This window comes from Mastigoproctus giganteus, chromosome 5 (assembly GCF_048544385.1).
Source record: "Mastigoproctus giganteus isolate SK-2022 chromosome 5, ASM4854438v1, whole genome shotgun sequence".
Lineage (NCBI taxonomy): Eukaryota > Metazoa > Arthropoda > Arachnida > Uropygi > Thelyphonidae > Mastigoproctus > Mastigoproctus giganteus.
Genome location: NC_143579.1, coordinates 61725600 through 61743819, shown reverse-complemented (window position 1 = coordinate 61743819; position 18220 = coordinate 61725600). Strand labels below are relative to the sequence as shown.

Here is an 18220-nt window from a genome sequence, read left to right as displayed (position 1 = left end):
ATTGCATCAGATAGTAATTGCAAGGTATTGCATCAGCTGTTTCTATAAATATGGCATTGGAAGGGTATACATGCTTGTTAGTATCCTGTTTTGCAGAGGTGTAAGCATGGCTCCATATGTTCAGTTGTCACCAAGAAAAAAAAGTGTAGCTATTGCTCTGTCCCAAGAAGGGCTTTCTACGTGTGCTAGTGTTAATAAAATAGATTGCCACAAGTCAATAGTATCCCAGGTGCTGAAATTAAAGTGTGAAACCGATGATGTGAAGAGAAGACTTGGATCAGGCTGTAAGAGAGTGACTACACCTTCCCAAGATCAATATTTGAAACGGCTGTGCCTTCGTAATTGCCATGCTAGTGCCCTTGATCTAAAACTGGACTTTGAGATGGCCTCTGGTGTTGAAACACGTGCACAAACTATCCAAAGACGGCTTTCAGAATGTAATCTGCATTCCTATCAGCCCAAGAAGAAGCCTTTATTGACCCAACAAATGAGGAAGAAGCTACTGGCTTCTGCTAAAATGCATGTTTCATGGACAAAAGAGTAATGGGACACTGTCATCTTTTCTGATGAATCGAAATTCAACCTGCATGGCTCGAATGGGAAGCAATATGTCAGAAGATGAAAATTGGAGGCATGATTAATTATGCATTTTACCCTTGGGAAGATATTTATGGCAATTAGGTATATCAGGTGGAGTCTTTTTATTGGATTTCATTCACAGAGATAGATATCCCATCTAACAAATGCATTTCGAACATTTCTGCAACCCACAATGTTGTGCAAAACACATTATTTGCAAAATTCACAAGTGATAGTTTTTTGTCCGCCACTGTAGATACATTGTGCAATACATGTGGCACTACAACAGGACACCCTGCAGTTCCTAATGGAGTCCATGCGTAGACATATACGAGCTGTATTATAGGAAAAAGGTAATTTCATGATGTTAGGTGTTTTGCTAACGCAAAGCCAACTCAGTGTATATTCCAAGATGATGGACTTGTATAAGATACAATTTTAATAGGTAGCACTTTTATAGCTTGACTAGCATTAGTCTTGCTGTGTGTGTGTGAGTCATAAGCTCTGAATGTGTTCAAAACTCTGTTTTTTTTAATGTTAAGATTAATATATTTAAGATTGTAATGTGTGTGTGATCCTGTTTGTTACCTTTTTTTTTTTTTTTCTTTTGAGGAAATAAACTTTTTTTGGAGGTAATCAGGAACTTTAAATTTCAAAGTCATTAGTACTAATGTCAGTACTGTAACATGTTTTTCTCAAATGTTTGAAACAATAACATTTGTAAAAAGGAAATATTAACCTATTACTCTAAGCTTGCCTTTAGTTTTACTGCTTGCAGTGATAATGTATTTCCTTCATATGCTGCTACAGTAATTGCTGACTTTATAAACATTTAACTGAGACTTTACTAGATGTTCCTGCTTCAAAATCTTTAGATTAGTAACGTCTTAGCACTAAATATAGCTTTATATCTGTTTTTTTTCCATAGTTCTTCATTGCTTTTTTTACTGCTATTTATAAAATTTATGCATGAATCTTGCACTAACGTTATTGTAAATAGCTGATGATACACTCAGTTGTTGCCATGTGATGTCTACCATGCAAATACATAGAGAGTATGGATTTACACTTCATAACTGAACACATTTTTATAATAAAAACAGTCTAAATTTTATTTTCTACCTTTATTTTAAATCTGTTTCAGCCAAAAGCAGAGTCCAAAGTTCATAGTTTTTTAATAGAATTACAATAGGATATAATAAAATATAAAACAGTTTTACTCACTTATGTGTATTTTTCTTGTGGATGCAGTAATTGGAGTGCTAAATAACTTTATTGGACTAGATTATCCTAATGATCCTAATGCTGAAATTGTGTGTGTGTGTGAGAGAGAGAGAGAGAGAGAGAGAGAGAGAGAGAGAGAGAGAGAAAACTGCAACAGAAAGAGCTAAAAATGCTAAATGTATGTAATCTTCATGATATAGACATGGACTGGTTGAAAATTGTTCTTAGAGGAGTGAAAATTGTATCAGAGTTTGGTGGGAATGTGATAGGACTGATATATAAAAATTGATGGCCTTTAATGAGTATTATATTTTATTAGGGAGCAGTTTGTGAACTTAAGATTTTTATCCTTGTGTTGTTGTTGTATATGTCTCCTAAACTTTCCACTCTGTATAATAGTTACTATATAAATCAGTGTTTATATAGTAACATATAAGTTATATAAGATGTACTTCTGGATAGTGAGTGAAAAAAAATTACAGTATTTTTATGGAAGATTAAAAATAAGAATTAGCAATCCAGATAATTTCACCTATTATATCACGTGTAATTATTTGGACCTATCATATCATGACTACAAAAAAAAAATAATAATAAAATAATAATAATAATAATAAATAAAATTTAAAAAAAAAAAAAAATATATATATATATATATATATATATATTTATTGGCTCTATATCTCTAGCACCAAAAATATTAAGAATTAAGATGTAGAAACTTAAGCGTTAAATATCAATTGTTCATAAATTATTTTGCAATTTGGGATCTGTCCCAAATTAAGCACAAATCTGTTAACAACTCAAAATTTATCTATATGTCCACTAGATTGATTTATTTACTAAATGTACTTACCATAATGATTTTATTTAGGTATACCTTAAGAGAAGACTCCACTATTGAAAGCTACTTAGAAACAGACATTATTAACACATTAATTGCCATAATTTTAATAGACTGCTAGGCCAGTTTTGTTTAAATTTAAATGAACTCCAATTTTTGCTTTCAAAAGTATAATTACACTATGATCAGTATATCGTGTGAAATATGCACTGATCTATCCAAAAAACATTGAAACCAAAATCACTAGATTCATTTTACAGTAAGAATATGCTGTCTATGATGCTGTATAGAATAAGCAACTTGAACAGTGAAGTAAACTGTGACATAAGTTTTGTGTCATATGTGTAATGCTTTGAAAGGTGAAACACAAATGTTGTGTCTCATGGCAATTAATGTGTTAAATTCAGTATTCTTTTTATTACATATCTAAATTGTATCTATCCTCTGACAAGATTGTTCAGAAGTTCAATCTAGTTCAATCAACCTAGGGTTGCCAGATAACATCCTCAGAAAAACTGAACAGCTGTTGGTCTCACACATCTGCAGCTTTCAGTTTCATGCATTCATATCTATTACCTCTAAGTGGATAGGCTTGTTGGCTAGTTTCGATAAAAAATACGGGACTCACACAAAGAAAGTTTGGCAAAAAAATCCTCACTGGAAGGGAGTAGATATAGTAAGAGATACAATTCTAAAATATAATGCAACTAAATTTTAAATTTATTTAAAAAACGGTATATATAATATAGGTGTAAAAACACCATAGACATAACTCTTAAAAGAAAAAACTACGATAGTAGTGTAAAGGGCATCATTTCAACCATATCTCATATTGTGCTCATCCTTCACAACGAGTTACCATGTATTTCACTACCTTGGATAAGTAATGCTTCACTAACCGAGAAGACTATTGTTATTTATTCTCAGTGGGCACCACTGAGAGATGCCAAATTTTGGCATCTCTCATATTGTGCGATTATCTTCACAACTGGGTTGTCATGTTAACAATACCAAGGTTCCTGCCCAAACTGATGAAAGGCCAATAGCCTTGAAACAGTGCCATCTGGGTGGTAGTGCCCACTGAGAATAAGTAACAATAGTCTTCTTGGTTAGTGAAGCATTACTTATTCGAGGTAGTGCAATACAATACATGGTAACTCGTTGTGAAGGATGAACACAATATTGAGATACAGTTGAAATGATGCCCTTTACACTACTATCGTAGTTTTTTCTTTTAAGAGTTGTCTATAGTGTTTTTACACCTATATTATATAGATAATTATAACTTAAAAATAGTATGCCCAGTTGCATTTTAGTCTTACTTAAAAAACAGTGTACATCTTATTTAAATTTTATTGTGTAGCTTTTATAAATTTTTTAGAGAAAATATCTTTCATATACAAACAACTGAGAGGTATATTTAATTTAAGTTAACCTTGAGCAGGAGCGCACACACACACATACACGCATCACTTTGAACATGAAGATTCAACGCAGAAACTTATTTTAATCTGCCCATAGAAATTAATTTCATTGAAACAGTTTAAACCTTATTCTCACAAAGCCAGAATAATGAAGATCAAATATTAAAATTTATACTTAAGAAGCAAAAATGGTTGCATATTAAAACTTGATTGAAAGTAACAATAATGAAAACTGAATGTAATTAAAATTAATCTAACAAACGTATAAAATTAATTAGAAAATACCGAACATTTATGTCTGGTATTTGCTTAATTTGTTTATTAGACTGTATACCATCTAATAAACATACGGTATACCAGCCTGTATACCGTCTGAAATACCAGCCTGTCTGGGTCAAAACCAGATACCTGGCAACCCTAACCATACCCTTTAATTATTTAAACATTTTGTATAATTTTTCTGTTACTGTGATAAAGAAACTTTACTTTTTTTTTTGTTTTTTTATATGTATATACAGACTGCTAATTTCCATGGCACCCCTCACTAATGAAATTAGACCTGTCACAAGCTGCACTCCTCCTCATTTGGGACCAGCAATTCCAGAAGTTTGTATATATTTTTAATGTGTATAAAAATATATAAAATTTAAAGAACTTGCAATGTATTAAGTTTATATAATATTTAAATATATTAAATTAAAGGATAAATATTACCATATTTAACCTTTAATTTAGTATCTCTACTTGACAAAAGTAATAATAATTACTCTTGTCCAGAATTTAAGCAGCACTAGGCCATTATCTCAAATTACACTTATTGTATTTTAATAAATATTTATATTAAGACATACAAACTTATAGATTAACACAGATATATCCATATTATTACTATTATCCACTATTATACATATTATCCATAACACAGATATACCCATATTATGAAAAACATTTTCATTAAGCTGTCAGGTATTATTGGCTCTGTAGTACACCTGAAAGTTTCATGGAAATGAGGTTTATATGAGCAAGAGTAAATATTAGTATGGTTGCAGGTTGTATCTTTTATTATTTTTAGTCAAGTGTTCAGTCATTATGAAGATGTTATCATAAAGTTATCATTATAAAGATGATCCTGCATTATCATAATGAAGTCATTATAATAATGCAAGATCATCTAGACAAGGCTGCAAAAATACATCATGGGTTTGTTTAGGGGTAATCTTGTTTGACCAATTTGATTAGTTACTACAATCTGGTCACAAAGAAAGTGAATACAAAAAATAATTTTGATATTATATACACTCAGTCCTCGTATAACATGATAGTTGTGTTTCTAGAAACCCTCGTGCAATATAAATAACAGGCCCTATGGGAAAAATAGAGTTAGGTGCCAACCACCCAAGATTGAACACACATTTGAAACCAAAACATTACCAAACACAATAAATAATCATAATGAAATACGTATTTTTTTACGATCGTTACATAAGAAAATATTGCTAATGCTTTTGCTTCTATCGTAAGCAAACTTGTTCTGTTTGATCTTCTATCCAAACAAATGATAGCCGTTCCATCTCTTCCAGTTCTTTGTGTCTTGATCTAATGGATTTTATTACACTGAGTTGTTCCTGCTATGAAAGTTGTTTTTATTTTTTCTGCATTCTTTCTAATTGTTCTCGCGTTGCCTCATATAGGTCCGTAGCATGTACAGTATCACATGTTCTTTCATTTCGCTCAAAGCGTTTCACAATTTCGCATTTTTTCTCTATCGACAGAGGCTGCCTTACCTGGGAAACCTTGGTGGGCCGGAGGCCAGTGTGATTTTGGCCATAAATGCTAGTATGAGGCTGCTACAAATTTTCCTGGGTAAGAATTTTTGACCCAGTCTGCCTCTAACTATCGATATTACTTTTCTTTTTCTCTCTGAATCTGTAGTGTCTTCACCAGGATGCTTCCTTTTCACACCTTTTAAGTATTTTACTCGTTTTTAGGGAATAAAGCACAATTACAAAATGAGGAGCACACTTAATACACATAAAAAAAGCTGGGCGCGTGTAGCAACTGAATAAACAACACCGTAAAGGCAGAAACACTAATCACCTCACTAGCTCACATTTTAGTAAAGCACATTTCTGGAGGTCACTATACTAAAACAATAAAAAAAATTTCCAGTTGCGTTCCTGCTAGTGGAATCTGTTATAAACAGGTAGTAAACTCAATCTAATTTCATTTGCGATAATACCGAGAGCTGGAATTGTGGGGGTTTTACGTTATTATGGCGAAAAGTGTTTCCCCTTCACTGATACAAAAAACAAATACATTTTCAGAATCTTCTCTTCATTCCTATCGTTGTTGCATTCAGTTGGGGTGATTCCGTGTTCGACTGCCATTTCTTGTAAACACAAAGGTCTTTCGTGCATAAGCGAATTCGGTTCATGTTATATACGATATCATTCCCCTATTTATAAATAGTGTATGATCGCATTTATGTAGTGTAAACACGTGTTATACGAGGAATGAGTGTATTTGGATTTCAGGAAAGCTTTTGATACCATTACACATAAAAGACTGCTGTACAAATTGGAGCAGTGTGGCATTAAGGGCAAGTTTCTGCTATGAATAAAGGGATGGTTGAGTGGGTGAAGACAGAGTGGTAATCAGTGGACATTGCTTTTCATGGACTAATTTATTAGTGGAGCCCTCCAAGGATCTATGTTGAGCCCATTGTTAGCATTAGCATTAGTAGAGGCATTTGATGCAAGAAAGCAAGCTTATGCAGCATCAGCCAAAAAAAAAAAAAAAAAAAAAAACCACTTCCACTTCACCCCTCTGTTCGTTCAAAATACCTGTCCAGCTGAGCCTTAAACTTATTTAGGCTATCAACCTCCACCACAAGGGATGGAAGTCTGTTCCACCAACCAACCACCGCTGGCTAAAGGCAAATTTCCGCACGTCTATCCTACATCTGTCTTCCCTCAATTTGAATTTATGCCCTCTCAGGTGATTTTTCTGAGCTAGAGGAAGAATCCCATCAGCATTGAGCATGCTTAAACCATTCAAGGATTTATACACCTCTATCAGATCACCTCGCTGGTGCCTAGTCTCCAGACACTGTAATTTGCAAAACTTAAGCCTTTCTTCGTAAGAGCACCCCTTTGTTCCATTCACTAATCTTGTTGCCCTTCTCTGTACTCGTTCCAGCAGCTCTACATCGTTCTTGAAATGAGGCCTCCAGACCTGTATACAGTACTCTAGGTGTGGCCTGACTATTGCCTTATACAATGGAATAATCACCTCCTTATCCCTTCTGGAAAAATTCCTGTATATCATTGACAATACTCCATGAGCTACTCTTGCAGCCCGTCTGCACTGCTCAGAGAACTTCATATCTGCCTGCACAACCACCCCCAAGTCCCTTTCATTCTCTACCACTGTCAGTGTAGTACCACAGAGTTGATACGTTGCTCTGGGGTTGCTGTTTCCCATGTGTAGTACTTTACATTTATCAATGTTAAACTTCATTTGCCACCTCTCAGCCCATCTGCTCAACCTTTCCAGATCCTGTTGCAGCAGCATAGTGTCAGTAGTGTCCTTGACAACCCTGCCAACCTTTGTATCATCTGCAAACTTGGACATTAAGCCTGATATACCATCATCAATATCATTTATAAATACAGAAAACAATAATGGACCCAACACTGAGCCCTGAGGGACTCCACTAATAACATCAGTCCACGATGAGCAGTGTCCATTGATTACCACTCTGTCTTCTCCCCCTCAACCACCCCTTTATCCATAGCAGCAATTTGCCTCCAATGTCACACTGCTCCAATTTGTGTAGCAGTCTTCCATGTGCAACAGTATCAAAAGCCTTTCTAAGATCCAAGTATATAATATCAAAGTTATTCCCTGCATCCAGTTCTTTTGTGACTGCATCATAGTATCCAATCAAGTTGGTCAGGCAAGACTTCCCCTTAACAAAACCATGCTGTGTCTGAGCTATAACTGAAGTCTTGTCTAAATGATCCTGCAGTGCTTCTTTAACCAGTGCCTCCATTGATTTTCCTGGAACAGAAGTTAAGCTCACAGGTCTATAATTACTTGTGTCAGCCTTTGATCCTCCTTTGTGAATTGGGGTCACATTTGCACATTTCCAGTCTATGGGTACCTCCCCTGAGTCCAAGGAAGCTCTCATAATTATGGCTAAGGGTTTGCTTACTTCCTTTGCTGCCTCCTTTAATATAACTGGATAGATCCCATCCACCCCGGGTGCCTTTCTTGTGTTTATCTTCAACAGTTTCTCCTCCACTTTACTCCCAGTTATTTCAAGATTCTGTAGCTTACTGCTAGAGTTGAATACACCTCTGGCATTCCCCTCTCTGAATAACTCCTCATGTGTGAATGTCGATGCAAAATATTCATTTAGTTTGTTAGCTACCTGAGCAGGATCATCAACACTTGACCCATCAATATCAAGTGGACCAATCTGATTCATCCCCTTCCTTCTAGAGTTTACATAAGTAAAGAACTCTTTGCTGTTTTTCTTTGCATCCCTTGCCAAGGATTTCTCGTAATCTGCCTTCGCCTGCCTGTTGTTTTCTATATTTATCAATGATATTGATTGAAGGCATATCAGACTTAATGTAAAATTTTTCAGATGATACAGAGGTTGGCAAGGTGGTTAATGACAGTATGATACTGCAATGGGATCCAGAAGAGTTGAGCTGAGAAATGGCAATTAGTTTAATATTGATAAATGCAAAGTACTGCATATGGGTAGCAATAATCCCAGAGTTAATGTACCAACTGTGTGGTACTACACTCAAGTGAAAAATAAGAAAGATCCAGGCGTATTTGTGCAGTTAGATATGAAGTTCTCTGAGCAATGCAGACAGGCTGCCAGTACAGCTTATGAGGGTTTTGCCTATGATATATAGGAATTTTGCTAGCAGGGATAAGGAGGCAATTATCCCATTGTATAAGGCAGTGGTCAGGCAACACTTTGAGCATTGCATACAGGTCTGGAGGCCTCATTTTAGGAGGGATGTGGATCTTCTGGAATGAGTACAGAGAGGGGAACAAGATTGGTAAGCGTAACAAAATGGTGCTCTTACCAAGAAAGGCTTCAGTTCTGAAAATTGCACCATCTGGAGATTAGGTGGCTAGTCTCCAGATGCTGCAATTTGGGGATATTCTTGTACTGAGTTAAACATTGCAGATGATTTTTCTCCCTTCTTCTTTCCTCTCATTTTGTTAATATATGGAAATGACAAGTTTTGTGCATTGGTTTTCTTATGAATAAGAAGGCAAAAAGTTCATTGCGGAATATAGTACTGAAGAAGTGTACACAATCAAGCTGGCACAAAGTAGGATATGATTTTTTTTTTTTTTTTTTTAATTTATATGTGTAGAAGTGGAATTTAACAGTTTTAGATGTATATGTATGGTTTGATTTAAGATGAGATTTCACTTGTTACCACTTTTCTGACTCTCTTAATATAATTGGATAGATCCCATCTCCCCAGGTTCTTTATTTTCTTGTAGTTTCAAAAATTTCTCTTCCATTTTCCTCTCAGTTATCACAAAGTCATTTAGCTTCCTGTTAGAATTTAATACACTTCTGACATCCCCATCCCTAAAAACCTCTTGTATGCATAAATACAGATGCATAGTATTTATTCAATTTATCAGCAACTTGAAGAGGATCATCAGAAGTTATACTGCTCATATCTAGTGGACTAATGTGAATCATAATCTAGTACTGTGAATCTCATTCAAGTATTATGATGCAGTCACAAAACAACTGGATGCAGGGAATAACTTTGATAGTATATACTTGGATCTTAGAAAGCCTTTTGATACTGTTGCACATGGAAGACTGCTGCACAAATTGGAGCAGTGTGGCATTGGAGGCAAATTGCTGCTATGGATAAAGGGGTAGTTGAGGGGGAGAAGGCAGAGACTGGTAATCAATGGACACTGCTCAACGTGGACTAATGTTATTAGTGGAGTTCCTAAGGTTCAATGTTGGGTCCATTGTTGTTTTCTGTATTTATAAATAATATTGATGATGGTATATCAAGCTTAATGTCCAAGTTTGCAGATGATACAAAGGTTGGCAGAGTTGTTAAGGACACTACTGACGCTATGCTGCTACAACGGGATCTGGAAAGGTTGAGCTGATGGGCTCAGAGGTGGCAAATGAAGTTTACATTGACAAATGTAAAGTACTACATATGGGAAACAGCAACCCCAGAGCAGCGTACCAACTCTGTGGTACTACACTGACAGTAGTAGAGAATGAAAAGGACCTGGGGGTAATTGTGCAGGCAGATATGAAGTTCTCTGAGCAGTGCAGACGGGCTGCAAGAGTTGCTCATGGTGTCTTGCCAATGATATACAGGAATTTTTCTAGCAGGGACAAGGAGGTGATTACCCTTGTATAGGGCAATGGTCAGGACACACCTTGAGTACTGTATACAGGTCTGGAGGCCTCATTTCAAGAAGGATATAGAGCTGCTGGAACGAGTACAGAGAAGGGCAACAAGATTAGTGAATGGAACAAAGGGTTGTTCTTACGAAGAAAGGCTTAAGTTTTGCAAATTACAGTGTCTGGAGACTAGGCACCGGCAAGGTATCTGATAGAGGTGTATAAGGCCTTGAATGGTTTGTGCATGCTCAGTGCTGGTGCGATTCTGCCTCTTGTTCAGAATAATCACCTGAGAGGGCATAAATTCAAATTGAGGAAAGACAGATGTAGGATAGATGTGCGGAAATTTGCCTTTAGCCAGCGGGTAGTTGGTTGGTGGAACAGACTTCCATTCTGTGTTGTGGAAGTTGATAGCCTAAATAAATTTAAAGCTCAGCTGGACAGGTATTTTGAACGATTTTTTTTTTTTTTTTTTGGCTGATGCTGCATAAGCTTGCTTTCTTGCATCATATGCCTCTACTAATGCTAAGTAAAGGAGTTTTTGCAACTTTTCTTTGCACCGAGACTTCTCATAATCTGCCTTAGTTTGCCTAACTCTCTTTGTTCAATGATTGCAGACTAGTTTATACTTACTGTTGGGTTTTGTATTCCCTGATAATTTATGCACATCCCATGTATTTTTATTCTGTGCTACTAGTCTTATCAGTTCATCTCATATCCATTTAGGCCTTGAACAGTATCTCTTAGTTGGTATAAAAAGCCTAGTAGCTTCTCTGATTACTTCCCTGAATGCATCCCATTTAGTATTTGCAAGTGGTAAATCATCAGTTGGTCCTCCTAAATGGAATTTAAAAGCTGTTTGAGTCTATTGTAGTTATCTTTATGAAAGCAAAATCCCTCCCCTTTTTACCTTTGACAGTGTCTTTGTGGGCAGTACTTTATATAATCACCCCTTTTCCCCACACAGGGTGGAAAAGGTGTAGGTTTGAATCCCATCAATGATGCAAAGACTTAAGGGATTTTTTTCACAACATGGCTTGAGTTACTTGGTCTCAGGTGAGGGATTGCATGGTTTCTCTCCTGGAAACTCTGGTTTTCACTTAGTAAACTGGCATGTCAACCACAGAACATGCACACAATATACTAGTACCTCATAGCCTAAGTTGCTTTGGTGATTAACAAAACAAACAAACCTTAAAATTCCTCATTATAATACATTCTGATTTACTGGCCCATTCTATTTATCTGTATAAAGGTAGATAACTTATTGTGCCACTCATATTTATCTCTCTCAGTTTAGAACAAAACTGAGCAGTAAGGTTGAGTACTCAGCCTTCAGTGAAAGCATGTGAATTTTGATTTCATTTCAACCACTGCATTGAAATACTCTTTTAATCTGTAGTATTATACCATGTAGGGTAAACATGACCCAGTTCTAGTTGTTAAAGGTACACATAACAGTTATGATTTCAAGGGGCAGTTTTATACACTGCTTTGTTCATTTAGACAAAGTGAATTATTCACAATTTGAAATACATTTGTTAATAGAGGCTATCCACCAGCAGATGCAAAGAATCCATTAATCTTAGAAACAGCTGCCCTAGCAGTGTATCTTAGATTTTTGAGTGTATTGTTGTTTGTTTGTTATTTGGTTTTTAGGAGCATTAGCAACTAAGGCCATATTGCTCCGGGGATATGCGGTGGTCATTCCCTGACCTTTCTGCATCCTCCATATTTTGGTGGTCACGGGCTTGAACTCCGGTCTGATCAAGAAGCGTGTGCTACGCACTGCTGCTCCTACCCACCTGGCTACGGAGGCGCCTTTGAGTGTATTACAGATTTGCATTTTTCTGGTAATGCTGTATGGTTTAAAAAAATATTAACAATTCAGAAAGCACACGTGATGCAAGAAAGCAAGCTTATATAGCATCAGCCAAAAAAAAAAAAAAAAAAAAAAAACACCCTTACTTCACCTATTCCCTCACTCCAAATGTTTGTCAAGTTTTTAAGCTATCAACTTCTACGACAGATGGAAGTTTGTTCCAGCAATCAACCACCCGCTGGCTAAAGGCAAACTTCTGCACATCTATCCTACAACCATCTTTCCTCAGTTTGAATTTATGCCCTCTCAGGTGATTATTCTGAGCAAGAGGAAGAATCCCATAAGCATTGAGCATGCTCAAACATTCAAGTCTTTATACACAGCAGTTAGATCACCTCGCAAGTGCCTAGTATCCAGACACTGAAATTTGCAAAATTTAGGCCTTTCTTCGTAAGAGCAACCATTTGTTCTGTTCACTAATCTTGTTGTCCTTCTCTGTACTCATTCCAACAGCTCTACATCCTTCTTAAAATGAGGCCTCCAGACCTGTATACAGTACTCAAGGTGTGTCCTGACCATTGCCCTATACAAGGGTAATCACCTCCTTGTCCCTGCTAGAAAAATTCCTGTATATCATTGGCAAGACACCATGAGCTACTCTTGCAGACCATCTGCGCTGCTCAGAAAACTTCATATCTGCCTGCACAATTACCCCCAGGTCCTTTTCATTCTCTGCCACTGTCGGTGTGGTACCCAAGGGTTGATACATTACTCTGGAATTATTGCTTCCCATATGTAGTACTTTACATTTGTCGAGGCTCTCATATACTCCCTCCTATCATGTCTGGGCAGAATTGCAGACACTTTCAAATTCAACCCTAACTCGTGGCTTTTTTTCAGCATTGACTTATACTTGTTAAGTAATTCTGCCGGTCTCCTACTCTTAATATCATTAGTGCCAATGTGTACAACAATATCACCCTTTGTGCCCTTAAAAGATGATATGTGCTCTACAATGTCATCAGCCTTTGCCCCTGGCAGACATACCCTGGTCCTGTTTCATCTATCCTTTTTGCACAATATGTTCCCCGTTTCCCTGACAATAGTCACCTACAACAACTGGTTCCTTTGGGACCAGCGCATTCTGCCTTGGGGTTTGCCGCTGTGTTGCTTGATGTTCAAGTGCAAGCTCTGGCATTGATGTGGGCAGCTGAGAGCTTGATGGGCCCTCAATTTAAATCCTTCGAGGGCATTCACCCTGTCCTTCAAGCTCTCATAGAAGTCCATAACAATGCTGAGTTGGCGCCTGATTTCCTCGCACTCCTTGCATTGCGCACACACACACACAATGACATTCACATTGGCAATATCATGTCCCGTTCCTGATTGCTCCACAAACATCAAACAACCATTGCATTTCAATAATCTGTGATTCAGAGGACAACTGCCCCCCCCCCTCAGTTCTCCCCTGAGCCACAGCACTTCCATTAATTTGAGCGTTTTGTTTTGCTGCTCTGGTCTGAGTCGTGATTTCTATTCAAGTTCAATAAAATTCCAATACAAAATATAACCCTAAACTTATATCCCAATGCAGTTATCACACTATATATGGGACGGCCTCCATAGCCGAGTGGTCAGGAGCAGGAGTGCAGTAGCACACGCTCCTTGAGTAGACTGGGGTTCAAGCCCCTGACTGCTGAATACGGTCGATCTGCCAACCCACACTGGGCCAGTGTGGCAGATTATGGTCCATTTCCCTCAGCATGAATTGTTGAGGAGGCTTCCATCATCCTGCAGTGGGTTGATAATGGCTGCACTTTACCTTTTATATATATATATATATATATGTATATATATATATATATATTTTGGTATCGAATGTTATCTCCGAGTTACGTTATATGACTTTCTTATCCCCTGTCAACTTATATGTATTAATTTATGATGTTACGTTTGTAAAAAACATGTTGCTATATTTATTTAGTTAAAGTACAATTCAATTGACAATGAAATTTAATAAGATTAATAAATTTTACTGATTAATTGATACTACTATACTAGCTATCTAGTTTTCCATTAGACCTTATGCTATCTAGTTCAGTGCACACGTATCGTGTCATCATCATCATCATCAGCCATTTTCAATCCACTGCAGGATGAAGGCCTCTCCAGCAACTTTCCAGTTCCTTCTGTTTTGAGCACTGGCCATCCATTTACTACTCAAAAACTCATGAATTTCATCTATCCATCTCCGCCTTTGTCTTCCAGGTTTTCTTCTAGCTCCTCTTGGGTACCATTCTGTTATTTTCTTAGTCCATCTGTCATCATGTCTTCGAGCTATGTGTCCTGCCCAAGACCATTTTAGTTCTTTAGTTTTGATAAGAATGTCCTTTACTTGAGTTTGCTGCCTAATCCATGTGTTTCTCTTCTTATCTAACAGTCTGATTCCCAATATAATTCGTTCCATTCTTCGCTGTGTAGTTCTTAGCTTCTCTTCCATTCTTTTGGTGAGTGCCCAAGTTTCACTTCCATAAGTCATGGTGGGGAGTATACATTGATTCATTATTTTACGTTTCAGACAAACTGGGATATTGCTCTTCAGTATGTGACTATATTTCCTGAATGCTATCCATCCAAAATTTATTCTTCTCTTGACTTCCAGCCATTTATCATTATTACAGCTAATAACTTGTCCCAGATAAGTATATGACTCCACCTTTTCAATTACTGCTCCTTCAATCATTATTTCCCTTTCCGTGGCATACTTGTTCATCATTACTTTTGTTTTAGCCATATTCATCTTTAGTCCAAAATCCTTACTAACTGTGCATAACTGATTAAGATTTTCCTCTAATTCTTTGGGATCGTGGCTTATGACCACAACGTCATCTGCAAATCGTAAATGGTTTAGGTACTCTCCGTTCACATTGACTCCTTTCTGCGACCAGTCTAATCTTCTGAAAGCTTCCTCAAGGGCAGCAGTAAACAGCTTCGGAGATATTGTGTCTCCTTGTCGAACTCCTTTCTCGATTTTAAATTTGCTACTGTCTTTGTCTAGTCTAATAAAGGATGTTGCACTCTCATATATTTTCTTCAAAATCATAATATATGGAGTATCTATGCCTTGTCTTTCCAGTGCCCGAAACATTGCCTTATGCTGTATGGAGTCAAATGCCTTTTCATAATCCACAAATGCCAGGCATAATGGTGTTTTATATTCATTTGCTTTCTCCATTAGCTGTGATATTACATGAAGGTGATCCATAGTTGAGAATCCTGTCCTAAAGCCAGCTTGCTCTTTCGGCTGATTCTCATCAAGTATTCTTTCTAATCTGTTAGTAATGACCCTTGTGAACAACTTGTAGATATGGGATAACAAGATAATTGGTCTATAATTTGCAATTTCTGATTTATCTCCTTTCTTATGCAGCAAAACTATGATTGCATTATTCCACTGCTTAGGCATCACACCTTTTCTAATGCACTTTGTGAAGAGCCTTGCCAGTTTTTGTGTTATGTCTCTTCCTCCCAATTTTAACAACTCTACAGTAACTTCATCTTCCCCCGGGGCTTTCCGATTCTTCATTTTCTTCAATGCATGTTCTACCTCATCAGGAAGAATATCGGGTATGTCGTATGTGTTGCTACTTTGCAATCCATCTTCCCCACTGCTGGTATCATTCCCTCGCTCCTTGTATAATTAGTAGTAGTAGTAGTAGTAGTAGTAGTGGCACTTGATGCAAGAAAGCAGTGTAGGAGCTTATGCAGCATCAGCCAAAAAAAAAAAAAAAAAAATCACACCATACCCTCCAATTGCCTGTCCAGTTCCTCCTTAAATTTATTTAACCTATCAACTTCCACAACGACAGATGGAAGTTTGTTCCAGCAATTAACCACCCGCTGGCTAAAGGCAAATTTCCGCACATCTATTCTACATCTATCCTTTCTTAATTTGAACTTATGTCCCCGTAGGTTCGTATTCTGAACAAGTGGGAGGATCCCATCAGAATTCAGCGTGCTCAACCCATTCAAGGCCTTATAGACCTCAATCAGATCACCGCGCAGGTGCCTAGTCTCCAGCCACTGCAATTTGCAGAACTTAAGCCTCTCTTGGTAAGAGGATCCCTTCATTCCCCTCACCAATCGTGTTGCTCTTCTCTGTACACGCTCAAGCAAATCTACATCCTTCCTAAAATGAGGCCTCCAGACCTGTACGCAGTACAGGTCTGGAGGCCTCATTAGTAATTCTCTATAGTAGTCTTCTGCTATTTGAATTATGCCTTCTCTGCTGTTTATAAGTACACCATCGCTATTCTTCAGTTTCAGTATCATTTGTCTTTCTGTATTACTGCTCATGGCTGCTGATTTAAATCCTTTGTTTTCCCTTAATGCTTGTTCTACTTTTCTTGTGTTAAATCTTCTTATGTCCTCTCTGAGTCTCTTTCTAATGGCTTTGCATAACTCAGTATACTCAATTTTCTCCCTGTCAGTGTTTTTCTTGCTCTTCATTTGTCGTCTTTGGTTCATCATGACAAGTGTTTCTTGACTAATTTTTTCTTCTTTGGATTTCTGTTTCCCTATAGGTTTCTTGGGCTTTATCACTTTCAGAAAGTTGTAATATTCCTCGTCGATATCTTGGTCCTGAGCAGTCTGCAGAAGCTCAAACTTGTTCTTAAGTTCCAGTACATGCTGCTTTTTCTCCTCCTCTGTTATTTCAAAGACCTTTGTATTATTTACTCGAGTCAGTTTTTTCCTTTCCTTTCCTACATCTATATCAAGTGTACATCTTACCATTCTGTGATCACTTCCAACATTTACCTTATTCAGGATGGTAACATCATTCACAATATATCTTCTGTTAGTGAGGATGAAGTCTATTTCATTAGTTGTTAATCCATTTGGACTCTTCCATGTCCACTTTCTGTTCACCCTTTTCTTGAAAAAAATTCATTACTGACATTCCTTGAGATTCTGCAAATTCCACAAGTCTTTCACCTCTTTTATTTCTTTCACCAATTCCAAAATTTCCTATAGTTCCTCTTTCTGCACTGTTTTGCCTTTTTCCAACCTTAGCATTGAAGTCCCCCATAATAATAGTGTAGTGGGTTTTCTGTTCATCTAGAAGACTCTCAATTTCAGTGTACATTTCTTCAACCTCTTCATCATCATGGCTCGATGTTGGTGCATAAATCATTATAATCTTTAGCTTGTACCTCTTAGAAATCTTGAGTATTAGTCTTGACACCCTTGGTGATGTACTTTTGAATTCCAAAATGTTGTTTTTTAAAATCTTTATGGACCAGAAACCCAACTCCACCTTCACTCCTTTCACTGTTTCCATTGGTGTACAGCAGATTTCCACTTGATAAACTTATAAGTGATTCATTTCTTCTTCTTGTTTCAGCCAAACCGATGATATTCCAATTCACATTTTCTAATTCCTTTTCCAGCTCTAATATCCTGTCTTCACCGATGAGTGATCGTACATTATAACAGGCCAAGTTCAATTTCCGTGCATGGCAGCTTGGTCGTACCCAGAGATTCTTAGCACCCTCTGCTTCCACTCTGATCCTCTCGCTGCCGTAAGAGGGAGAGTGAAAGCTGCTGGGGACTGAGGGCCATTTGTATTGTTGTGCTCTCATTGCTGGAGGGTTTGGTCTTTTCCTCTTCACGCTGACCAGGCGTCTTGAAGAGAACCAATCTACACTTTCGTTGCCACCTAAGTGACGTAACAGGGCTTACCATCGAGAAGGTGTGTTTATGAGTGGATTTTAGGGAGGCAGGCCAACCGGACTTCTCCTAAATCTTCTGTAATAGAGAGATATTGGATCCATCAGTGTTTTAGGCTGAGTGTCTGATAACACACAGGATAAACGAGGTATTATTTACTACGAGGTATT

At 37.2% G+C, this 18220-nt stretch overlaps 1 protein-coding gene across 1 annotated transcript in view; it reads left to right on the top strand.

The window, feature by feature from the left end:
* The window catches only part of LOC150085447 (protein FAM91A1), a 211016-nt gene that overhangs the window by 139144 nt on the left and 53652 nt on the right, over positions 1-18220 (top strand). Inside the window, exon 16 of the mRNA XM_090374568.1 lies at positions 4590-4677. Coding sequence (XP_090230694.1) covers positions 4590-4677 — 88 coding nt within the window. The remainder of the gene's footprint in view (positions 1-4589; positions 4678-18220) is intronic.